The sequence below is a fragment of the Camelus dromedarius genome, chromosome 14 (assembly GCF_036321535.1).
Source record: "Camelus dromedarius isolate mCamDro1 chromosome 14, mCamDro1.pat, whole genome shotgun sequence".
NCBI lineage: Eukaryota > Metazoa > Chordata > Mammalia > Artiodactyla > Camelidae > Camelus > Camelus dromedarius.
In genome coordinates this window covers 58,112,098-58,137,964 of record NC_087449.1, presented here as the reverse complement: position 1 = coordinate 58,137,964, position 25,867 = coordinate 58,112,098, and the positions used below count along the sequence as shown (strand labels likewise).

Sequence of the window (25,867 nt, the reverse complement as noted above, 5' to 3'; positions counted from 1 at the left end):
CTCTGCTGGTCTGGCATAATCTAGGGATTGATTTGAGAGTAGCCTGAAGAAAAGATGGATTTTATGTACACACACACACACACACACACACACGCACGCATACACAATGAGGTATCACCTCACACCAGTCAGAATGGCCATCATTCAAAAGTCCACAAATGACAAATGCTGGAGAGGCTGTGGAGAAAAGGGAGCCCTCCTACACTGCTGGTGGGAATGCAGTTTGGTGCAGCCACTCTGGAAAACAGTATGGAGATTCCTCAAAAGACTAGGAATAGACTTACCATATGACCCAGGAATCCCACTCCTGGGCATGTACTCAGAAGGAACCCTACTTCAAAATGACACCTGCATCCCAATGTTCATAGCAGCACTATTTACAATAGCCAAGACATGGAAACAGCCTAAATGTCCATCAACAGATGACCGGATAAAGAAGATGTGGTATATTTATACAATGGAATACTATTCAGCCATTAAAACTAACAATGTAACGCCATTTGCAGCAACATGGATTTTCCTGGAATATGTCATTCTAAGTGAAGTAAGCCAGAAAGAGAAAGAAAAATACCATATGTGGAATCTAAAAAAAAAAAAAGAAAGAAGCATAAATACAAAACAGAAACAGACTCATAGACATAGAATATAAACTTGTGGTTGCCAGGAGGACAGGGAGTGGGAAGGGACAGACTGGGATTTCAAAATGTAGAATAGATAAACAAGATTGTACTGTGTAGCACAGGGAAATATATACAGGACCTTGCAGTGGCTCAGAGCGAAAGAGAATGTGACAATGAATGTATGTTCATGTATAACTGAAAAATTGCTCTACACTGGAATTTGACACAACATTGTAAAATGACTATAACTCAATAAAAAAAAAAGTTAAAATATATATATATATACATATGGAGGTGTCCGCCACAAATGTCTCAACCAGTCTCCTTCTGAGTTATGTTTATTCTTATAACTGCTGTTTCACCCAGTTAATTTTCATTTTTTTATTGAAGTATAGTCCATTTACAATGTTGTGTCAATTCATTTTATTTTATCGTACATCATTTGCATTTGTGTAAGCTGTCCGAAGAGCTTTTTGCAATGGTGAGAAACTGACCAATGAAATCAGCATTCAACTTCCTGGAACACAGCTGTTCTGTGCTGCTAGCTAAGCACAGAGCTCTACAGTTTAACCCTCATTAAAGCTGGGGAGCGCAGCAATATCCTCTCCTTAACATGAGGGAGCCTGACGGGGATTCATGGCTGAACAGAAGGCCAAAGGAATGCCTTCAAGAAGTCTTACATCTGCTCCAGTGCAGACAAAAGGGTGGTCAAGGCCCAGAAGTCTACTCCATAGAGAAAGGCAAAATGATTCAACTTGCAACTTAAAATTGTAGACTCTAAGCAAAATAAGGAATTGGAGGAATGCTAACAAAAATTATTTGGGTTTCAGAAATGTTTAACTCTGTAACTTGTTTTTGTAGTTAAACTGCTGGGTCAGTTGTGTGTTAGAGCCACCCCTAGTTTATGACAATAAAATTGTATTAACTGCACACCTTTCTTTGCTGGGGATGGGGAAAAGGGAGCAGGTATCAACCTCTTCCAAAAATGGTGTTAAATCAATAAGTTGTAATCTTAAGAGGGTAAGTAGAGCATAATACATTACTTTTTAAACCCCCTTCCCCCAAAAATTACCTATCAGAATTTTAAAAGGGTCTTACTGACCTGAATGTTCTAACTGCAATTCTGTATTTAATTCATGCACGTTCCCCAGTAACTGACTCCTGTCCAGAGTCAAAGGCTAAGGAGAAATTATAACAAAAGCCACAAACCATTTTACATTATTCCCAACAGGGAATGAGAATCAATAAATACTATTTAGTGACAAAACTTTACACCAAAAGATCTCGTATGTTGACCATACTACTTTTTAAAATGATGAAAAAATACTGGAGAATTTGCTTTCTTAAATGAGACATTGCAGGAGGCTCCAAAAAAACCTAATTAAGGAAGATGGAAGGCAGGGGGCCAGATGGCTCTGGGGCTATGCACAGAAAAAGAGGAAGACAAAACACATCAGAGAATTGGGAAGAAACAGTTTCAAAAGCCATAGGTGGAGGAGCATAGCCGGTCAGAACCCAGTGCTGCTTTAAGATAAAGAAAGGTTGAGAACTAAGAAGGCTTCGATTTGACTGTATCGATAGCATTAGCTATTTTAACCGCCTTCTTTGAAAAGAGTAATAATTAAAGCCGAAACAGGGAATTTTGTGAAAGGGCAGATAACTTCCCTCCCATAGCGTGTTCTTTCAGATTCTAGCACAGACATGGGTAAATGGAAACTAGAATCTAGCAGATTTTTTGGGCTGTGTAAGCAGAGCAGGCAGCAAGGCAACCACTAGTGCTGCAGCTTGCACGTATTTATATAGGACAGTCAGAATTCCAGCCAGGCTTTCTCGAAATTAGGGCAGATCTTTTTTAACTTGTACTTATTCCTGTCTCCCAGGTCACTTTTAAACAAAATATGCCTTGAGTCAGGATGAATAGATGCCTGTTTCTTCTGCAGATACTCAGATGTTCATTCATTAAACTTAATTTCACAATCTTATCCTAAAGTAAAGTTATTTTCATTTCTCTTCCTTCTCTACCATTAGCATATCACCACAAAAAGAAAAAGCTTTGTTTTTTAAATAACACAACTCTTACAGAATTAAATTGGCATGTTTCCCAATTAAACTACTACCTACACCCCACTTCTGCACAGCTTTGTCGCCTCTAATGCAGAAGTAGCCTCAGTGTGATGTTCCAAAGCCACAAAAGAGGACTTAAAACAGTGTTATTCGTCACTTGCTTTATTCAGACCCTTAAACGTACCTCTCTGACAGGGCTCTCATTCTTCACAGTAAAGAAAAACTCCATCATCCCCCAGATCCATGAACAAGGGAAGGCTTTTAGGACATCTTTAACTTGCAGCAGAGACAACAGCCCAATCAGCAATGCTATATCCACAAGACACCAGTTTCCTCCCCCAGCCTTTCCCTCCCTCCTTTTTTTAAAGATCAGTAAGACTTCAAATCTGCTCATTTTAAGAGAAATACAGTAACCCACACATTAATTTATAACTGAAAATAAATAATGAGGTTCTTAAACAAGGACAACTTTCTCTAACTGGGGTAGGTGGCTAGACCGGCCCGTGGGTGAAATGAGAGATTATGAGAGACTGTGAAATGGGCAGATTTGCCTTCCTCCCTTGAAATCTCTTCAAGGTTCAGACAATTCAGTAGTAGTAAAAATGCCTCAGCTCGGACACAACTTAGGCGAAAAGCAGAGACAACGACCAATAAACCAAGACACTATCATGCACTTGGCTTTTGATAAACTGAATTGATGACTGGGCAGCCCACTGATGTGAAATGAGAGCATGAAATTAGCGGCTTAGTTTAAAGAAGTTTTGTCACCATTTGTACATTCCTTGACCCACAGTTACTTTAGAGAGAAGCCATGAGAGGCTGGCTCAGTCTTCAACCTAACTTCAGCTAAGGATGGGTCTTCTTTCTCCCCAGTGTAAAACAGCAAATGCACCTGTAAGGTGGAGCTGTCAATAAGGGTTTCCTTCCGACTCTGAAGCAAGGAGCAGGGAAACAGAAGAATTTCTAGATAAACCTGGGAAACAGGCAAACCAAAATTAATTTGAACAGGCCTCACGAAAGAGAAAAATCTGTTCTGTGTCTTATAAAACAACATTCATGGATGGGCACAGAAAGGAAACAGGGCAATGGCTTTTGAACTCCAGGGGAAAGTCCATCGAGATGGTTTGAGATCTCGGCTGAGAGGGTAAGTTCTGCTTCCATCCACCACCGATGACTCCTCATCAGACGTATCCCAAAAGGAGTCTCCTTGAGAGTCCATCTTCTTCCCCACCACTCTTAGCTGAGATGAGCGCCCGACACCCATCCTCCCCAAACCTGTCAAACTGCAGCTGGAGCTTCTGAGCTGACCCTCGCTCCCCGGGCTCTCTGCTCCCTGGCAGTGGGTCTTGGGTCTTTACCGCCAGGCACGATTCAGGAGTTTCACCTGTGCCAGCCTCTTTGTGATCATGGTGGCAAAAACCAGGCCAAAGAGGACGCTGCTGATTAACACGTAGTCATAGTCATCCTTCAGGACGTCGAACTGTTTGGATGGGTAGACTCGAGTTTGGTAAATGTCCAAACCATAGGCCACAACCTGGAAGGCAGAAGGAATGAGAAATATGTAAGAAAGGGAGCCAAAGGGAGCCAGTGATCTGCCACAACCTCAGACCCTGGTAAGAAAGGAAACAGACTCCTGAGCTCAAACAAGTGAGGTGTTCACCCAAGGGTGAAACAGAGCAGCTGTCGCACAGGGTGGCTGTGGGCTCCACTCACCAAACAGGTGGACTCCAGGCCCGAGGGAGCTGTGTAGATGCCTCGCATCCGAGACACCGTCTGGTTATAGTTGATAAACCGCTCGGCGTGGACCTGCACGTCTGGGGAATACGGGATCAGGTTCTCCTCTCTGCAAAACATCAGAAGCGCTGTAAGGGGAGCTCCCGGCAGCGCTGAGCCCTGGGAGCTTTCCAGGCCTCGTATCTAGCCTCAGATCTTCCTCCAAGGCCGACTTGTGTCAGGGAGTTAAACATTCAGCAGCTGATTATTAGGAAGGGCTGCAAGAAAGAAAGCTTTCTGGAAAGCAAGAAAGATCTGGATTCCAACTTGTTCTGAATCTTTAAAAAAAAAAAAAAAAAAAGAAAACAGGCAACCAGTATTTCACACTAGAGGAAGAAAGTCAGAAACATTTAAAACCAAAACACTGAGCCATGAGGCCAAGTCCTACTCTTCACTCCAAAGTGCCGCAGTCCACACTGCTCTGAAAACACTACTGTCAACCACTTGTTTCCCCAGCTTTAACCTCCCCCCTCTCTCCAAACCAAATTCCTCCTTCCCCTACGTGCAAAGACACATCTACCATCTCCTTGCCTGGCCCACAGTTCCTCACACCCCTAAGGGAAGAGAATTCGGGATGCAAGCAAGGAGATACACAGAGATGATGGATGGAAACACAAAACTTAATGCTGTCAGTGACAAGCTACAGGCTTCCCCACATGACCCAGCCCCCACTACCTCCCTCTCCTCATTTCCCAGTGTCCCCTCCATTGGTTGCTCCAGCTGCAGGGCCTCCAGCTCCCCCTCAGACTCACCAGACATCATCTCAGGGCATTTGCAATGGCAGTTCCCTCCACCTGGAATGTTCTCCCTCGGATATCCACAAGGCCAGCTGCTTACCTCCTCCAAGTCCTTAACTCAAAATCCACCTTTTCAAAGAGGCTTTCCCAGGCCACCCTCTCAAATTTCACCCCTCATACCCCCACAACCCTTCACAGCCCCATCCCTTTTTAGTTCTTTCTCCTTAGCATTGACAAGTACCTAACACAGAATAATTTCACTTGTTTATCTTCTTTATTGTCCATCTCATCTCCCTCCGCCAGAGTGCAGTGGGGGCAGATGTGTTCACTACCGTATCCCTAGCACAGTAGGACAGCACACAGCAGACCAAGGACCAAACAGAATCAACAGGTTAGGTTCCTGAAGGTCACAGCCTTCAGCGCTACCCACAGGGCTCACCTGCTTTGTTCTGTTGGGATCTCAGGGCGGCGGGGATCCAGCAGGGCCTTAGGAAGGGAAAGAATTGCTCCGGAAGGCAGCCCAACTACACAGAAACAGGTCAACAAAAGTGAGTGTTCACACTGACCCAACCCCAGATTAGGGCTATTGACAAAAATGTCCTTATCACAAAAACTTAAACAGAGATTCAAATTGAAAAATGGGTCAATGAGACTCCCTTAAATGGCCCAAAACAATAATCCAATACACATGGGTCTGAATGAAGGTTCCCATGTTTGAAGATACTAGTTTCATCATGTATCACCCTGAAACATCACAAAACAAAGTTCCAGAATCCAGAAATACATAAAGATGAAAGAGAAGGGCATGGAAAGCCACTTGGGTCTCTTCATTCCTCTCCTTTCCTCAGTAATACCAGCCCCAGCTAAGCGAGCCTCCTGGCTGTTAGCCAAACACAAGTGTGTGCCTGCTGCAGGGGCGTGGGAGGACCAGGCAACCTGAGACCCGGCTGGTTTCAGGAAAGGTGGGGATCAAACTTGGGGAACTACCAAGAGGGCTGTCCTCTTCATATCTGAGAATAAAACAGTAATCCCAAGTGCCTGTCAAAGCTGAGAGTCCTAAACGTCTTCGGTAAAATCGCTTCTCAGATGATCACTGAGTCCTGAACTTGAACTGCATAAAGCTGAGACCCTACACCTTGCCAGCCTCTGCAGCCCATCAGCACAGGCTGTCTATGAGGGATGATGTCAGGGCTCAACTTTCTAAGCCGGGTGAAAACAGAACAGAGACGGGAAAGTGGTTCATCAGACGTGAGGACTAGGAGAGATGTCTTATCTCTTTTACAGACGGCAAAGCCAGACCAGGGACCTTTCCTGCTGAAATAAAGCCCTCCTCAGTAATGCCCGGCTCTGTCCTTCAGTGTGGCTGCCAAAGGGAGCCCGGTCACCCAGGGGCCCTCCCCTGGTCACTCACTGAGCAGGTGTCGGCTGGTGATGCCCCGCTCAGTGATGGTGGCTTCCATGGCACTGATGGAGGAGGGGAAGATGTAGGACTGCTGGAGGACCTGGGGCAGCTGGGGGCGGTCCAGGGAGCTGAAGGCCGTGGCATTGTACTGCTCAGTGCCCTCGTACAGCTCCAGTGCCGTCAACTCGTTGCGCCGGGCCTTGGTGTTCCAGTACTGGTACTGCAGAGAGAGGAGGAGGCAGCTTGGGGCTCAGCTGCTGGTTCAGCTGGGAAGCGGGGATCACAGGCAAAGGCACCTTTCCAACAGCTCCATATCCAGGAAGGAACAAACCTCCCAGAACCCTAGTTTTCTTCCTCGCTACCAAGTTTCTAACTTTCAGGGTAGCTGTACCTAGACTATCCAAGTTCACCACAAGACAAAAGACTTCTCAAGATTCTTTAGAAGTCAGAGTAAGAATAGCTAACATTTGAGTGCTTACTATGTGTCAGGCATTGTCTTAAACCCAACTAGAGGTGACTGTGGTTACCCCTGTCTCATATATGAGGAAACACAGAGAGTTAAATAACTAGTTCACGGTTGTAAAGTCAAGAAATGCAGGAAGTGGGATCAAATGTAGGCACCCTCTGCTGCCAGCCAGGGGTTTTGAATTCTATGAAAACACAAAGCAGCAACTGGTTTCTGGAACAAGAAGCAAGGGAAGGGTCTAAGCTGCAGGAAGACCAGCCGCACACAACTAAGCCATGCCAGGCCCCCAGCATTACCCGAGTGCATGCGCCCGCCTTACCACCACCCAGTTCTCTGAGTGCACGATGTGGACTGGGCCCTTGGCTTTCCTCTGCACGGAGGAGTGGATGATGCGCCCGGTGACGCCATCCACGAGGAAGATGCCGATGAAGGTGCGTTCGTGGTGAACGTCTGTGCTCTCTGTCACCACAGCCAGCAGGTTGGGGTTGAGGCTCTGGGGAGATGGAGAGAAAAGCTCCTTCAGAACCACGGTGGCACATTGCGAGCGCCGCCCCGCTGTGAGGCAGGCCCGGAGCTCTCTGCTGGTGGAGGAATCGGGTTTTCGGGTTGGGAGGGCTTCCCATTTCGAGCTGGTCATCACTGCATCGTTCAGTGTCTGCCAGGTGCTGGGGGCCATGCCAGGGACTTTGCCTGTATCATCTCATTGAATCCCGTTAACATCCTTGCAAATAGCTGTTATTATCCACATTTCACAGATGCAATGTCTTTAAGTGGTTAAGCACAAGGCACAGAGAAGCAAATGATAACTCAGGACACAGCCCAGGTCGGCCCACTCACTGACCGGAGGACGCTGCTCCAGCAACGCCACTTCTCTCCACCAGTGCCTCCTCTCACTAAACCAACGGTTGAGTCCCAGTTCTCATCTTACCTGACATAGTAGTGCCAGGGGACACAGTGATCACTCCCTTCTCAAGACACTTTCTCCGCCCAGTGTCCAGAACACCCGCACCCTGGTTTTCCTTCTGTGCCACTGGCCACTCCTCCTGAGCCCCAGCTGTGGGTCCCCTCCTCATCTACCTGGTCTCTTGGACGTTTCTACCTACACTCACCCTCATGATGATCTCAGCAAAACTCGTGGCTTTCACACCGTCTCCTGGTGCTGGTAATGCCCAAGTTTCCACAGCCAGACCTCTCCCTGAACTCCAGACTTGATTAATAGACCTCCATCTTGGTATCTCTTCTTAGATGTCTCATCTCAAACTTGACAAGCCCCAAACTGAACTCCTGTTCGATCCCTGCCTAAAACCTGCTCCCCTCTGGGCCTCCCCCATGTCAAGAGTCTTAGAGCTGGGACCTCTGAGTCATCCTTGACTCCTTTCTCTCTAACACAAACACAGACACCCTGTCCATGAGCACATTCTCTTGGCTCTACCTTCAAAGGTATCCAGAATTTGATCCTGTCTCACCACCCTAACCAATCCAGTTTAAGCCGCCATCATCTCACCTGGATTATCACAGTAGCCTAACTGCCTGCCGGCTCCCATCCTCCGCCCTCTAGTCTCAGTGCAGCAGGCCTCCCAGAAGACAGCCTGCAAACCTCAGTCATTTATGTCACTTCTCTGCTCAGAACCTCCCAGCGGCTCTTCATCTCACTCGGAATAAAGCCAGAGTGCTGGCCTGTGATCTGGACCCGTCACCTCTCTGACCCTCAGCAGCCCAGACCCTCCTCACTCACTCTGCTCTAGTCTCACTGGCCTCCTTGCTGTTGGTGGAACACACCAGGAACGCTCTGGCTCTTCTGTCTGGAAGGCTCTTCCCCCAGATGTCCTAAGATATCACTTCCTCACTCCTTCAAATTTTACTGTCACTTTCACAGTGAAACCCTCCTTATCCACCCTATTTTAAATTGTATCCGCTCCCAATGCCAGCACACCCTCTCTCGCTTCTCGGCTGTTTTCTATAGAACTGGTCATTCTCTGATATGCTACGTCATTTACCTGTTTATTTTCTTTATTAGCGTCTCCCAAGTACAGCCCCATAATGACAAGAAATTTTGTCTATTTTGTTCACTGATGTGAGCACGTGGCATCCAGCTGGCACTCCAAAGAAAGAAAGAAATCAGTCTGCTGCTCTATCTCTGTGGTATCCCTTCCCAAAACCCCGTAACAACTCTAACCATGAGAAAAACATCAGACGAACCGCAAGTGAGCAACATTCTACAAAACACCTGACAGTACTCTTCAAAAAACTATCAAGGTCATAAAACACAAAAACAGATAGAAAACTGTCAAAGAGCAGAGGAAACTAAAGACATTTGACAACTAAACGCCATGTGGGGTCCTGGATTGGATCCTGGGACAGAAAAGGACACTAATGGAAAAACCGATGAAACCCAAAAAAGTCTGCATTTAGTTAAGTCTTGTACCAATGTTGGTTTCTTAATTTAGATGGACGCACCAGTCTCCTAGGGGAATCCAGGTAAGGGGTATTCGGAAGTGTAAGTCCTACCTTTGCAGCTTTTCTGTAAATCTAAAACTGACCTCCCCTCACCAAAAAAAAGCTAACAACAACAACAAAACCTAAGCTAAAAAAACTCTTCATAACAAATATTAATTCAGGAGAAGGGTACAGCTCAGTGCTAGAGGGTGTGCTTAGCATGCACGAGGTCCTGGGTTCAAGCCCCAGTACCACCATTAAAAATAAATAAACCTAATTATCCCCTCCAAAAAACAAACAAACAAAAAATGAACCCAGAAATCCCCATTCGTAACTAATATTCTTTTCAACATATGAAAATACGAGAATTCCAGTAAATGTTATCTCATAAAAATAAAATTACATGTTGAATATATTTTTTCTAGTACAAATCAAAATGTACTTTAGACTTTACATTATTCTGAGAAATTCTGAATTATGCTGAATAAGTAAAACTGACTGTAGCCCCATGAAAGGCACCTCTCAAAGATTTCAAGTGATGGCACTAACCTAACGATGTTAACGACGTGGCAGGCACTGTCCTAGTCACGTCACGTGTTAATCATTCATCTGCAAAACCACCCTGTGCCGTAGGAGCTGTCATCCCCATCCTACTGGTGAAAATGGAAGTCAGGAAGCCGAAGCATGTTTCCCACAATGCACAGCCAGCCTGAACCTGGACCGTCCAACCGGAGGCCTGCGCTCTCCAGCGCTACCCCACACTTAGTGAAGCAGCCTCCCCACTGGGGTCCTCAGTCCTGTTACTCTGTTCTATTACACCTCCTCCTCCAACTCAGGCTCTGCTCTGCCAGGGGGTGTAATTAATGTTCATTATGACAATGACCATGTTCCCTCATAGGACAGTCTTGCAGCTGACTGGTCACCTCCCCATCTCCCTGCCTTTACCACTAACCAGGGTGTTGGATCACAGAAATGGTGTCTCTAATGGGTCAACAAAGGTTTAATTAACCCCCGGAAGTTCCATCAGTACTACCACGATTGGTAGTAACAACAGCTAACATCGATCAAGTACTGCCTGTAGGCCTGGTACTATGCTGAGCACGCGTGTCTCATGTGATCATCATAACAATCCTAGGAGAGCATATCATGTCCATCTCACAGACAATAAATAAGGGTTCAAAGGGGTTAAATGACTTGTCAAGGTCCCGCAACTACCAAATCCCAGAGCCAGAATTCAACCCCTCGCTCTTTGCTCTACGCCAGACCCCCCAGCCGTACCTTGTAGAGCACGCTGCGGTCCCCCATCACACGGCCCTGAGAGTGAACGTGCTCGCTGCTGCGCTTGCCCTTCACCTCGACGATGCGCTGTACCTCTGGGGGAATGGTCAGCTCCCAGCTCAGCTCAGTGGTGAGATCCTAGGACGGGGCAACAGAGCCAGCACTGATCATCAGGAGGGCACACTTAGACCTGAGAACCCTGTAGCTGGATGCGGCCTGCAGCTCGACTGGGGCCTCTGTGCTGGAAGGAACAGGGATCAGAGCTCCCAGAAAAACAGCAATAGGATCTAGTTTGGAAAGAAGTTTTGGAACTCTCAGTTTGAGTAAGGCAGACAGGAAAGTCTGGTGTGCAATGGCTACAAACAGCAGCCTCCTGGGCTGTGGATGCAACTGCTGCTCCTCTGGGCTGCACGAAGGAACCTGGGACCTGGGAGACAGTCCTTTCCAGCGGACACTCGTATCTGACATCATGCTGTTCCCAGTCTAGGCTCCAGACAGCTACGCAGGGCACCTCTGGAAAGCACCAGGGCACAGTGGCCAACGTCCACATCGGCCAAGTCATCATATCTATCAGCACCAAGCTGCAGGATCAGGAGCATGTGACTGAGGCCCAACATGGGGCCAAGTTCAAGTTCCCTGGCTGCCAGAAAATCCAAAACTCAAAGTATACGTTCCATCCAGAGTGGGTCAACAATGTCATCTACTTATAGAAAGTACTGTTGTTCAATCACCATTCCCACCTCCCACCCTCCGAAGAGTGGGAAAAACGTCCCTTCTCTGCTATAGAAAAGGAACGTGGAATGAAAGCTGCACACAGGGGCAGACTGTCTGTCACGCACCACACCTTCCACAGCAGCTAGAACGTGCCTGCCACGGAATAGCTGCTCAAAAACATGAGAATGACTGACTCTGAATCAGACATCAGGAACGTGCTCATCTAAGTTCACAACAGGATGAATGGGAGGAAGGTATAGCTCAGTGGTAGAGCTCACACAAGGTCCTGGGTTCAATCCCTGGTACCACCATTAAAATAATAAATAAATAAAAACACATTAAAAAAAATAGGATGAATAGTATAGTTCACCTCTTGGCCGAATAACCAGGAAACACCTACACCCCATCGCAGCAGGCTCTGCCAGGATGTCCTCCCCTACCTTTCGAAGTCGATATCCACACAGCCGTCCCTGTTCCGCATCCACCAAATAGAAGAAAATGGAGGGGGCAAGTTCATGGAGCTGTCGCAAGACATTCCGAGTGGCTGGGAAAGCTGTGACCTTAAAAACCCCAGACAGCCCAAGAAAAAGAGTTAAGGGAAAAGGAATCTCTAAGCACAGTTTCTCAGGACTCACTGCTATTTCCCATCAAAGAGTGCCTTAAGAATAAAACAGCAACTATTTAAAGAATTAGAGTCTACTAAACTCAATTAGGGCTTAAACTTAGTTTAGACTCTTGAGTTTTCACAAGTGCAGGAAGAGTAATACAGTCACTTAGCCCTTCGAGCTCAAATGCGTGCTGACCAGATGGCCCCCGTCTCGGGTCCAGCAGGAGCTGTCTGACTACCTGCCCCACACCCGACTCCCCTGGGACGCGGTGCAGCCACCCTGAAGACGCCGTACCTTGTACTCATCATCTATCAACAGCAGCACCTTGGCGTAGTCTTGGTCCATGATGGAGAGAAGCAGAGATTGTAGGATGGGGCGCTTCAGCACCGGAGGGGCCACCTGACTCCACTTCCCAAAAATGGGGTTGAAGACATACAGAGAACTCATTCCCGTCTCCTGAAATGGGCAAACGGTCAGGCTCCCCCGACAGGAAAAGAATGCAAATCCAAAGGGTAAATAAACCTGGAAAGCTGGGACTTAGCTCAGCTCTGACAGATTCCCAAATCTTTGCCCTCCTCATAGAAAATAAAGTCTTGGCTAAAGATGAAAGTGTCAAAAGGGGTAAAAGGTAAACTGCCTCTAGCTCCAAAGCCAACCAAGAACGGGGTGTGCTGAGAGACAAGCACAAGGCCGAGGACCAGCTCCGCAGCCCCAGGGTGGCCATTCCAGAGAACCGCTACCAAGCCCCCTTTCTGATGAGGGTAGAAGGAATCCACAAAAAGCCATCTGCTCCTGGCAGGCAGAGATACAAGCCGCTCTGTGTCCTGCTCTTCACCATCTGGAGAAGAGCAAACAGCCATTAAGGTACTGACGGCTGCCTGTGTCTGGGAAGAAGCAGAGCTGGCTTACTAGGGACCTGGTGACATCCACCTACCCTATGGTCACTTCCACACAGGTCCCAGAGGGGTCCTCCCCGCAGGCCAAAAAACTGGAAGAAACAGAGCTCTAACCCGACTCCTGCCTTTAACCCAGACTTCCAAAGGCCTTGAGGATACTTAAGGTACAGAACACCAAAAAACCACGTTCACTTTGGCTCAGGGGAGAGGGGCGGCCTCACCTTGTCCTTTACCAGGAGGGTGCACTGTGGCGGGTGGGGGAAATGGGCAGTGGTCCTCTGGACCATCAGTTTAAAGGAGGAGTCTGGCTTGACGCTGGGGAGATACTGTTTCCACAGGATGGTGCCGGAACTGCTCTCAATGCCAAAGAGCTGCAAGGCAAACAACGGGCTTGAGACTAGAGACCAACCAAAGAACCAGGTCCCTCCTTGAAAATGAGAACCGGCGCTCTCCCCTGCCAGTTTTTCATTTCCTGCTTCCAGAACCTCAGCAGGCTCGGCTCACGCCCTCCTCACCTTGCCTGAGGCCGTCACCATCACCATCATCTTCTGGAGGTTGAATTCGTCTCTGGCCAGGGTGTCAATGTTGATCTCATTCTTAATCTGGCTTCGGGGCTTCCGAGCATCATAAAACATTTTCCAGAGGTGGGAAGTCCATGCCTGCAGCAGGATGAGCTGGGACGAGAGGCGTTTCAGGAACATGCCCAGCAAGCCGTCTGGTGTCAAGGAAAAGGTAACGCAGCTGAGGCGCACTCCTCCGCGGACCTGGTGTTATCCTAAGGTGGGGGGGGGGGCCTCTCTCCCTCTCCTCCGGAGTGCCCAAGTCATCCACACCCAGGCCACAAGCCGGGGTGCAGTCCGTGTCTGATGCCAACAGTCTCACACTCAGATACAGCCATGCAGGACCTTCCAAAACCCCCTTACCTGGCTCTCGATACTTCACCTGCCTGGAGTCTTGGAATAGGAGACTAAGAGGTCAGGGGGCAGCCATGCAGGATGCAGCCGTGCTGTGAAGGTCCCCCCAACAACCCCGCATCCAGAATGGCCAGAGGAAGGCTTCTGGGGACCGTGACAGAACCAGAAGAGGGAAGGGTGCAGCAGGGGCAAAAGGACGTGTATCATGTATCGTGTATCATTAACAGGCACTGCCATTTCCTGCAGCTTCGGTCGTACTTGGTCAACTGTTTCATCTGCACCCAACAGACCTGCCTACAACCCGTTCCCAGGGCTATCTTTCACTTTCCCCCTTACTCCACCCACGAGGCTACCCCCCTCAAATCTCCTCCATCTAGTAAACTGGTCACCAATGCAAGGTAGTACAGGAAACAGCACGGCCTCTGGAGTCTGGCAGACCTGGATGAAATTCCCAGCTCCACTCCTTATGGGCTGGGTGACCTTTTAGCCTCTGGCTCCTTATCTGTAAAATGGCATGTAGACTGTAGGGTGGTTCCCAAGATTAGACCACGTGATGTACATACAGGGTTTCCCACAGGGCGGCGTACATGGTAAGCGCTCACAGAAAAGGAGGAGTGCCTTTGCTGATCCTATTTTTATCAACCTCAGGTCAAGGGAGAGAAGCAAGAGGCAAACAGGCAAGTCGCAGGCACAGCAGTCCACACAGACCTGCGCGCACACACACACACATACACAAACGCACACACTCGGTACAGATCTCGTCGGTGCAAGTCAGGAAAAACAAATAGTTAACCAAAAGCTAGCCAAGTGGGCAGGCAACGAGCAACAAGGCAGCAGGAAGCAGGCTTTACCTTGAATGGCTGGATCCAGGCAGCGGAAATAAATAGTAAAGTCAAATTAATGCTCGGCTTAAGAAGATCTGCAATGCCTAGCAGGGTGCCTGGCCCAGAGCAGGCCCTCAACAGACATCTCCTGGACAGCTAGATGAATGGACAGACAGGAGAAGCGGGGCAGGACTGAATCAGAGTAGAGTGAACTACGTTCATTGGGGTGCTGGGTTGGGACGTGGCCGTTTCACAGGGCACTGGCCTATTACCACAGCAACAGATCAACCCCATCACGTCTCCTTAGAAAGGTGTGACTATTGCCTTGGGAACAACGGTTATCCACTGCCTGACGTGGTGCCTGACAAATTTTAGGTACTCAAACAAAGGTAGCTATGACTATACTAAGTTAAGATTCTTTTTCATCAGGATCTTTCCCTAGAGGGAATCACAGGTCACTCCTTTTGGAGAAAAGAATGGTTACATAAACCACATGGCCACAAACACACTGGAAAACTGGTCACACAGCTAGTTCAGAACAGACTGGCCAAATGGCTGTGCCCGGAAGCCAGGGCCACCGGGAGACAGCATCTCCTGTCCAACTACCAAGCCTGTTCCCAGAGCATCCCGCCAGCGACTCTGCTTCCCAGCCTCCTGGGTTCCTACCTGCCTTCTTGCCAAACTCGCCCTCCAGCTCAGCCTGTGCCCCAGTCAGGGGGAGGTCCACCATCTCGAGGCACACCACCTCCGCCAGGGACTCCTCACGGCTCCACAACACCACCTTCCCTGCTGTAGAAACCATGGTTATGAAAGCCAGGCTCTCATCGCCCAAAAAGACTCTTCTTGGTGGCTCAGGGACCACTGCAGCTCTTGTGCCAAAAAGAAAGAGCAGAGCATGGGGCTGGAATCAACAGGATAGGCGAGGAAAGTTCTATATCCCACCCTGGAATGCTAAGGAATTATTCAAAAGGTGACAAATGGCTCTGAAAAAAACATTCAGGATTCACTCCACTTGAATCTTTCCCAAAAGCCTATTCACAGCCCCAAATAAACACTAGAATGGACTCATGGGCAGGCCTCAGAAAAGATGGGTTGGAGGAGGTCCACTCACCCAGCTGCTGCAGGAAAAGTAGCAGATGATCCTCCGTCTGGACCAAGGCCCGGTAGCCCACTGAGTCATCCTTCTTCAAGAAGACCTGGATGTACAGCTATAAACCAAACGGCCGTGACCACTGCAGTCGGCGAGAATCCAAATACCTCTCAGATCACCAGACCCCAAGATTCAAAGCACGAGGAGCTGTTTGCGGTCCAGATCATGACATCATTTGACGTGTGCACAATTCAGCTTCTACCTGGACCCCAAGTAGGCACTGTGCACTCTCAGGAGCCGATACCACGACAGCTCTGGGCTCTAGCTCACGCCCTCCCCACGGAGGGACAGGAGTACTGCTCAGCTACCACGCCACTCCTCATGCACCAGTCACACCCACCACACAAGCAGGAGGCCAGGACCCAACTTGACGTTGCAGAGACGAAGAAGCCACCGCTCAGAGAGGCTGAGGACCACCACTGAACACGCAGGTGACACTGGACAGGGTCCTGAATCCCACCAGGCACGGTTTCCTCGTTGGTAAAACGAGGGTAGTGATAACCACAAGACCACCGACAGGGTTAAATCAATCAGCGCGTAAGTAAAAAGCTTAGCACAGAGCCTGGCGCACTGATGATGCAGCATAAATGGTACCTGCTTGCAGCATTAGTCACAGGGACTTAGGACAAGCCAGTGGCTCAGGAAGAACTGTGATCCTCCTCCGGGACCCATGGCTGCGAGCTGGCCCCAACGACTGAGCCTGAAGCCCAAGGCCCAACTCACCCGCTCTGGCCGAGTGCCGTTCTGTTCCAGGCTAAAGGTGATCGTGGTGTCGAGCAGCCGCCGCCCCGTCTCCACTAAGTAGAGGTTAATGGTGTAGGTCTGGTTGAAGCAAGCCAGCGAGTCCTAGGGGCACAGACAGCATGGGTCAGAGAGAGGGATCCCCCAAAGCAAAGTCCCCCAAAGGAAGTTCAAGAACTGGTGACAAATACCCTAGAGAAGCCCCCAGGCCAGGAGAGGAAATACATGCTAAAGAAAAGCTAAACCCCAAGGCAGAAATAAGGTGCCTGAGTAAATAAATAAGACTACAACCACTACGCATTTGTTCCAGAAGCCAGTACAGGGTAGCAGAGCCTTCCCAAAGAGCTGGTAAGACTGTCAGCAGGGAAGTCACAGCCCCCTGGGGAAAACCTCAAGCAACAAAAGCCACGGCAGAAACAGATGCCTCTGGCCAGGATCCCACGCTCTGCTTCAGTGCAGTTCACAGATTACCATTCAGCTCCCTCAGCCGGGATCCAAAAGAAATGGGGAAACTGAGGCCCAGAGGAGAAAGTAGTTAAGAACACATTCTAGGGATTCTACTTTCTAATCTCCCAACTATGAAAAATCAAGAGAAACACGGTTTAATGTACAGAACTCAGAACAGCCCATTTGAGGCTGGGAACTCTGGGAGACCTGCTAGAGCCTTGGCTGCCCTGCCAGCATCTCTGGATGGCCTCCCGCGTCTCTATGTCTGGCACACCTTGCAATGCCACACCCTACCTGTGGACCAGACTTCTCTGAAAAGCTCCCCATTGACCCATCTTCAGAACTGCTAGGCTTCTGCCAAGGAAAAGAGGACAGAAGGAGAAAGGTCAGCCAAAGGGTCGCTTCCCAGCCACCAAAATGAAGCTTTCACTTCTGTGTCTCCCCAGCCCTTAGGAGAAGGCAAGTCCCATTTCTCATTCCTGCCCACAAAGCCCAGGCAGCCCTGAAGGGTCCCACGTGAAAGTGAGGTTGGTGGGGACAAGAAGGTGGTTGCAGAAAGCTCTAACAGATGCGGTGAGAACTTACTTCTCAACAGCCTCCTGCTCCCTGGGTTCCAAATGACCAGGTGAACATGCCCAGACTTTTGGTTCTCAGGGCTCCTGGCAAAGGTACGGAAAGAAAAGCCCAAGTGCCGTCACCCCCAGTACTCACCGCCTCATTCCGACAGGTCATGACTGCAGCCACCGTCTTCTCTCCCGTGGTGGCAAAGCTCACTAGGGCAGTCTGGGGATAAAGCAAGGTGTCAGTGCCTTGTGGGACCTGTCTTAGCCAGCAGCCTTAGAGAGGGTCACCTCGACAGGGAGGACTCTTGGCCTTGGAGTTGAAAATGCTCCCAATATGGCCAATGCATCTGAGAGCATCCTCAGCTGAAAAGAAGCCTCTCCCCTACCTCCAACACAGGCACAGGTCAATCCTACGCCCCATGCTGCTCTTAGAATCCATAGGGAAGCTCTAGTTAACATACTCTCCTGTGAACTCATAAAGGCATCAGTCTTTCTCTAAAAATCCTTTGTAACTCTCAGAAAGAAAAAAATCCATTTCTGCTCTAAGGCTAACCCCTGTCAAACCACTTATGGAAAGATATTTCTTAAGAAAACATCTATAGGTCCAAAGGCAGGGACTTCTAGCATCCACGTCTTGGCTAGCTCCTCCTGAATCCTAGCAAACTGTGCTGCGTGTAGTTACCTGTGGGAAGTTTTTGAGCAGACTCAGGACCCCGTGGTGGTAATGCAGCAGCGCACAGTGGCTTGGGGACAGCTGCAGGAAGAACTGGGCCCGAGAAGGATCCACTGGATTGGGCTGCGTGGGCAGGACCCGGGGTTGGAATCCATTTGCAAATTCTAGATCAAGAGACTGGGAAATGAGAAGAAAGAGGATGAGGGCTAGAAGTGGACAAATCACCGATCCACCCTAGGCTGGCCTCCGCTGCCCCACTCTGCCAGTGAAAGTAACCAGGCCGTGGCGCGTGGCTCCAGAAGCTCCCATTAAGGCTTTCCCAAGAGGAGAGTTGCCCACTTCCCCTTACAGCCGTTCGGTCAGAAGCCTGACCTCTCAGTGGCTGCCAAGGCTCAGGGAGGAAGCAGTGACCCCAGGACAAAGACTTTTCTGAGCAGCAAAGGCAATGCCGGGCGCTGGGGGAAACAGCCCTGGCCTCTCACCTGCAGTGGGATCTGCCTCAACTCCCATTCCGTCTCCAGGGCCAAGGTCTGGAGGGCCCGTGAGCTCGGGTCAGGGCACACCAGGACAGCCTCGTCCACCACACCGCAGGCTCCGCTGAGACTCTGCAGCCAGGGAGTCGACACCCGGACCTACAGGAAAGACATCAGAACAGGAGGCGCACGGGGATACTTTCATTTCCCTCTCAGCTCATCAGCAACGTCACCACCAGATCCCACTGGGGGACCTAAGCTCAAAGGTTCTTCCCAGTTGGTTCCCACAGAGACCTTCCCAACCCTCCCAGCCTCCCGAGAGCCAAAGCTGGAGAAAATCAGGATTGTCTTTTTGTCATTTGAAAAATACCCCAGATCGCTTTTAATACCTGACACTTCAGATTTCTCTACTCTATCTGTCATATATGGTTTCGCATTATCATCTTGCAGTATTATCCTGTAAGATACTTGCAGGTAATGAATAGATCTATGCAATTTTTTAGCCAACCCAGGAGAACACCCTGAGCAAATGTGAGGACTTTAAGTAAATGCTTGATGAGGAGAAGGCAGCCTCCAAGTGCCCAGAATCAGGGACGATGACTGGCTTTTGAACCTGCCCAGATGAGTTCCCTGGTCCCCAGGGCAAAGAAGGGCTCTACCATTCCCCTGCACAATTCATGAGGCTCCTCGAGCCAGACCATACCTGCTGAACAATCTCCCCATCTTCCACATTAAACTTGACAATATTCACGTGGCTGAAGGGAACAACGCCAAGGGCCCACACTACCCCAGAGCCGTAGGAATACATCATCTGGTAATGGATGCTGTCACTGAGAGAGGGGAGAAAGAGCAGGGGGCAACAGCTCTAGCCATAGGACGGGACCATCCTCAGGGGTCTTCCAAAACCAGGTGGCCAGGTCCTCAGCCAGATGTCACAAACTAGCAGTCCCAAATAAGTTTTGTTTGGCCAGGTCCTCAGCCAGATGTCACAAACTAGCAGTCCCTAATAAGTTTTGTTTGGCTTACAGTTTTTTTGGTTTTGTTTTGTTTTGAACTTTAACTGGTTGTCAACATTTAGAACTGAAATTTTACATGATAAAAATAAGAATTCTAGCTTTTCTTAAAAAGTGAGCTGTGGTAACACTAGGCCTACCTACATTCCTATAGGGCACCAATCAGCTGAGTAAGGCTGCCCCCTCCCGGTAGGCTAGGCACATTGCAGCTCCCGACAATTCCCCACTGGGCCTGTTGCTCATGGATGCTATGCACTTGGCCCCATAGGAATTTGAGTTTTGGGTCCCTGTTTTAAACTCTGAAAATGGCCACAGGCGGTCTAAGTAGATCCTTTCCTCCCTCCCTCCTGTTCCTTCCCAGCTCCAGTGCATCCCACCACCAGAACATCTGGAAACCAACTGACACCTCACTCAGCTCCTACTCTGAGCTATCCTTGAGTTGTTCTAATGTTAGTATAAGTGAAAGGCTCAGTCTGACTTGAACTAGAAGTCAAAAAGCCCAAAAGACCTTGACCATGAGTGAGTGAGTGACTCTCCTTGCTTGGCAGGCTCTTATGCCCAGATGGAGAGTTTTCTCTTCACTACAAAGGAAACTCCAGAGGCAGTCATGGCCTGGGAGTCCAGGCCTAGATCTAGTGAGCCCAACAGGCTATACGTGATGCAAATATAAGGGAAGCTTGAGTCAAAGCAAACGCTTCAGCCCTCAAGGACAAAGCTGGATGCCCTCATCAAAGAGAGCAGGATGAGGCAGTCATCACCTGGTGGGAAGGCAGCCTTACCTTTCTGGGAGATGCTCCACCCACTTTAGGTGCCCACTGGAGAGGTGATGGAGGGCAAGAGTGGTCTTCTTCAGGACCGCGATGTACCTCACTGACTCCTGCAGCCCCACCAGCCCCAGAGCCTGGAAACTGAGCAGAGGCACAGGGTGAGCACTGCCCAAGGCCTCCTGAGCCTCAGGCTGGAGGAGGCAACCCCAGACACGATCACCGTAGCTTGGCTTTGGGGTCAAAAACATCTGGATCCTAATCTTGGCTCTGCTTTTCCCTGGCTGACTTGAGACTGTACTTTCAACCACTTGGCTGTACTGTTTCCTTGAAACCACCCCCAATCTCCTCCTAAGGAGGGTTGTTCCCTCCTTCTCCTGGGACTTCATAGCAACCAGGCCAACCCTCTACATGGCAGCCGTCAGACAGTTCTGTCACTATTGGGCTACATGCACCAAAGGACACGTTCCTTGATGACTGAAACTATCTCACACTCATCAGTGTGTTCCCACTGCCTGGGGCTCCCAAAGTATTTACTCAGTGAATTACTATCAAAGATGTCTAAGCTAACGCAAATGACCCTACAACAACTTTAGCAAAGATGTCACAGTAGCTCGAACTGTTACCTAAACATAAAATTAAAACACTGGGAGTTTTATATTACATCCTCACATCTAGAACACTGCAAAGCTCTCACATCATGGTAAGATTAGGAAGAGCAGTCAAGTACCAGAAGGAACACGGTGCCCAGCACAGAGCTCTGCATCTAACAGGTGCTCAGTAAATGCTGGCTGAGTAAGCACGTGTGTCTCATAACCTCAAGAACACCAAAAACTGGGTGTTTGATGCTCTTTGGCTCTTCAGTGGTTTTTTCCCCCTGAGAAAAAAGCCAAAAAGCCCAGAGTCGCTGTCCATGTAGATCTGTGTTCCAGCAAAGCCTTTATTTAACCCAGCCAAGATGAAACTCAGCTTCTTCCCCTCTACCTGCCACTGTCCAAGGTAACCTCCCAGTTCAGGCCCCCGATGTTAGTCTCCCAGGAGCGCATGATCCGGCCTCCATTGGACACAGTGATTGCATCTGAAAGAGAAAACACCACATGAGGTCATCTCCCAAACTGATGCTCCGTGTGAAGCCTCCTAGGGCCTGTGAGCAGTGGCCTCACCTCTGATGTACGAGAGCAAATGGAAACTATTTGCACTGTCTTGTCCTGTTGGGAACACCCCTACCCCACTGCCTACCACACTCCTTACAAAGAAAGGGCCCAAAGGATGAGGAGAAGGAGCTGACGCCATGACAGAGACGAAGCAGAACCCAACCTACCCTGTCCGTAGAGCAGCATGGCATCCACAGCCCCTTCCGCCGTGCCCTTGTCCACATGGCGCCACACTGGGAGACAGGAGAGTCAGATGTTACTATGGACCCGAGCGAGGCATCCAAGAAGTCGGGTAGGAGAGAATCGAACAGGGCTTCATTTGCACATAAGTGTCTGATTTTACTTTGAGGCAGGGAAGGGTCAGAGCTAGCTGGCAGTGATCCACTTACTCACAATGCATAAGGAGGGGAGGTGGGGTTGAGGGCAGCCACCACTGTCCCAATCTCAGGTCTCCGCACCTCCCATCCCCACAACCACCCCAACAAACATGTAAATGGACAATGACAAAATTAACAAAATCCATATGATTCACAAGAAAAGTAGTGACTATAAATTATACTTCCATGATTTTAGTGCCTAAAAACATTCATAAAAGCAGTATAAGTAATTTAAAGGAGTTGAGCAGATCCAAAACTTCAGTGCAAAACACAGTAATGTGTTTTTTGCAGCAATATCTTATTTAAGAACACTCAAAACTCAGGCTGAAAAAATAAACTCAAAGGCCAGTTATAGGAATATATTAAATATTCAAAGATGACAAGACTGAAAAACACAAACGATCAGAATTTTGGCCCATCTGTCCCTAACCTGGGAATCAGCCAGGCTGACTTAACAAGCCACAGGCCATCCGGGATTCAGTATGGGCAGCCTTGTCATCCCAAGCTAACCAGTCTACCCAGTTCACTTACAGAGCTCCCCGGTCCGAGAATTCAATGCTGCAATCACATTTTTCTCTGTGGCCACAACTAACTTCTTGGATCCTGGGGAAAATTCCAAGGAGGCAAACTTGAGCTTCCCAACATACTGCTGTCTCCTGAAAAAAAAAAGAGTACAGGGAAATCTAAGGGGCCAAAACCATCCCTGCACAAAATGTTTTGGAAAAAGACAATTGCACATGAGGTTATCACCATCGTGTGGGTATCAGAAATGTTTGCTAATGAAGAGATCTGACCAAAAGCAGTATTTCTATGCAATGTCTTCAGAAGCAAAGGGAAGAAGAGAGAATACACCCTGATAGATGAAATACAAGTCTCCCTTCTAAATGCAAGCACGTATTTATCTCAAGGAACACCCAGAGGAGCACCTGGCTTAAATCCTACTAGAACAAAATTGCAGTCCTCTCTGTATCCATTAATAGTGGGACCAGACACTCATACTACACATGGGATAAGAGACACAAACCCTGTTGTTGATGAACACACAATCCAATGTTTCCTTCTATTTTCACCTATCTCTGAAGAAAAACTATGCAAATATTCTTATAAAACCCACTAGACGGGGTCAGGCCTTTGTTCTCCACAGCCTAGTATTCTAGCCCATACTATGTTCAGGATCCATTTAACTCATTACTCACTTTCCTCGGAATACACCCCATCACTTTCAACACTCTTATTTGGGCATAAATGGAATACAGTTAGCTTCCCGTGGCACACTACCAAGTACACAGAAGGTCTTCGCACATTGCTGTTAAAGAACTGCGATCTCTAGCAAATTAAACATGTGGCACTTACACTCATTGCTCTTGTTACAATGTTGTTTGGTTTAATTTTTTTAAGAAGAAGAAACTATACAGTATAGAGAGACAGGTTTATATGACATTTGCCAGTTTCCATCCATACTTTCATATTTTAACCTCAGTGTACTCACTGAACACTTCATGAAGTACACAGGACAAATATTATTACTCTCATTTTACAGGTGAGTAAACCAAAGTCCATTAAAGTCAACTAATTACTGTTGGGACTAGAATGCAAAACTAAGACCTTCTGAGTCTAAATCCCATGCAACTGCGAGGAGGGTCAGTACCCCCAACTCCTGCGTTGTTCAAGAATCAACTGTACATATGATATTGTTAGCATCTGCCCTCCTCATTAAAAATGTGACATGTTGCATTCGTCACACCGTCTTTATATCACATACTTATATAACGGCCCCCCTAGACTGAGCTCCTTTCCATCTCTGTATCCACAGCACTTAGAATGACCACTGATCTACAACAGGCACTCACAAACATGTGAATCAATTGATCTGAAACAGAAAAGACTTCACAGAAGAGCTGGGCTCTGAAAGCTAAACTGCTCCCTAAGTAATAATTGCTAACATACTGATGGCACTCAGTGAGCCAGCCCTTGTGCTAAGTAATTCAAAGGAATTATTTTTTTCATCCTTACAAATACTGTAGGAGGTAATGGTCTATTGTAAATCCGTTTTACAGATAAAGAAACAGAGGCATGGAGTGGCTAAGTCACCTAGACTATAAAAGTAATGCCTACTTATTGTAGAAAACAAGAAAAATACATAAAGGTATAAAAAAGGAAACAAAAAATGCCTAAAATACCACCACCACAAACTTTTTAACATTTTGGTGTACTTCCTTCTGTTTATATTTCAATTTATAAATTGCATGTACCTAATATTCTGCTAAATTGGAATCATACCATCTATGCTGTACATGAGTAATGAATACAGTCAACCCTTGTACATCACAGATCTAAACTGTGCAGGTCCACTTTTACACTGGCTATTTTCTACAGTAAATGATACAGGAGGACACAATCTGCTGTTGGTTGACTCTGAGGAGGTAAAACCGCAGATTCAGAGGGCTGCCTATAAGTTATATTTGATTTTCAACTGCAGGGAGGGTCAGTACCCCCAACTCCTGCGTTGTTCAAGAGTCAACTGTATACATGATATTGTGAGCATTTGCTCTCATCATTAAAAATGTGACATGTTGCATTTGTCACACTGTCTTATATCACATACTTATATATTGGTCTCCCTAGACTGAGCTCCTTCCCATCTCTGTATCCACAGCACCTAGAACGACCGCTGTCCACAACAGGCACTCACTAATATGTGAATCAATTTATCTGATTCAGAAAAGACTTCATAGAAGAGCAGGGATCTGAAGACTAAAGTGTTCCCTGAGTAATAATTGGTAACATACTGATGGCACTCAGTGAGCCAGCCCTTGCGCTAAGTAATTTAAAGGAATTATCTTATTCATCCTTACAAGTACTGTAGGAGGTAATAGTCTATTAGTAAGCCCATTTTACAGATAAAGAAACGGAGGCATGGAGTGGCTAAGTCATTTTCCCAAGATCGCACACCCCTTAAGTGGTAAATTGACATTCAAACAGAGGCCAGCCAACTCCATGGCCTTAAGGAAGGGGTGGGTGGATGGGTGGGTGGATGGGTGGGTGGGCTGGGGGGTTAGTGAGTGACTGACTGAGTGAACCAATGGAAGTGAGTGAGTCAGTGAGTCAGTGAGTAAACGAATGTATGAATAGCACCTCCTAGCTATATGAGTCTTGGGCAGCCCAGTTCTGAGCCCAAGGCAGAGTTGGGCTGGAAGGAAGGGGAAAGAGGACTCGGTTTAGCACTTTTAAAACTCAAGTCCCTGTTTTCATGCCCAAGAGACACCAATTCGAGGAGGAATCAGATTTCACTGAAGGCTGTAGAAATCTGACACCCACTAGATCAGAAACCCGACTGTCATAGAAATGGGGCCTGATGGGAGAGAAAAGTGACCAAGCATGCCTGGATGGCAGAGCCTGCTTCACGGGCTTGCGACCTGTACAGTCGCACAGGGACTGGCTCAGAAGGGCCCCAACTCTCTGTTTAACGCTCTACCATCGCCACCTTAAAACACTTAGATGTTGAACAAGGGGTCCTACATTTCATTTTGCAGTGGGCCCTGCAAGTTACGTAGCCGGCCCTGCTGCATGGTAATCCACGCCTCCTTTTAGATAGAAGGCAGGTACTGAGAAAATATTTCAGGAATAGAGCCCCCCGTACGCACCAATCAAACTTGCCCACTTGGTCTTCGTAGACCGCGGCCGCAGGGATAAGCAGGGCAGCCCAGAGCCAGAATCGGGACGCTGCCGCCGCCATGATGGGCGCCCTGGCCCCGCCCACCGCCGGCCCGGCATGCACCG

General features: G+C 48.2%; 1 protein-coding gene and 1 pseudogene across 5 annotated transcripts; one reads left to right on the top strand and one right to left on the bottom strand.

Annotated features, from left to right (window-relative positions):
• Positions 1–2,830: 2,830 nt before the first annotated feature.
• EMC1 (ER membrane protein complex subunit 1) lies at positions 2,831–25,867 on the bottom strand. 5 transcript variants are annotated; one of them, XM_031464215.2, is made up of 24 exons: positions 25,732–25,867; positions 22,619–22,743; positions 21,878–21,943; positions 21,541–21,634; positions 20,572–20,700; positions 19,483–19,609; positions 18,789–18,938; positions 18,316–18,483; positions 17,782–17,853; positions 17,365–17,424; positions 16,606–16,728; positions 15,844–15,940; positions 15,399–15,521; positions 14,760–14,768; positions 13,510–13,709; positions 13,216–13,365; positions 12,393–12,554; positions 11,931–12,050; positions 10,777–10,914; positions 7,382–7,555; positions 6,606–6,816; positions 5,634–5,718; positions 4,398–4,527; positions 2,831–4,218 (listed from the first exon to the last, which is right to left on the bottom strand). In XM_031464215.2, exons 1-24 carry the CDS (start codon positions 25,821–25,823, stop codon positions 4,039–4,041), a joined length of 2,985 nt encoding a protein of 994 aa, XP_031320075.2. In that variant the 5' UTR covers positions 25,824–25,867; the 3' UTR covers positions 2,831–4,038. The 5 variants fall into 5 exon arrangements, with proteins under 5 accessions (XP_031320075.2, XP_031320071.2, XP_031320072.2 ...); XM_031464211.2 differs by having other exon boundaries at positions 15,399–15,518; XM_031464212.2 differs by lacking the exon at positions 14,760–14,768.
• LOC116157023 (small nucleolar RNA SNORA70) lies at positions 11,103–11,216 on the top strand (annotated as a pseudogene).

Excerpts from the sequence above, each read along its gene's own strand:
- EMC1 (XM_031464215.2), bottom strand. The coding sequence starts at position 25,823 with ATGGCGGCGGCAGCGTCCCGATTCTGGCTCTGGGCTGCCCTGCTTATC. Across the intron at positions 19,610-20,571 it reads GTGGAGCATCTCCCAGAAAG|TGACAGCATCCATTACCAGA; the intron begins GTAAGGCTGCCT and ends CCCCTCTCTCAG. Across the intron at positions 17,425-17,781 it reads TGACCTGTCGGAATGAGGCG|AAGCCTAGCAGTTCTGAAGA; the intron begins GTGAGTACTGGG and ends TTTCCTTGGCAG.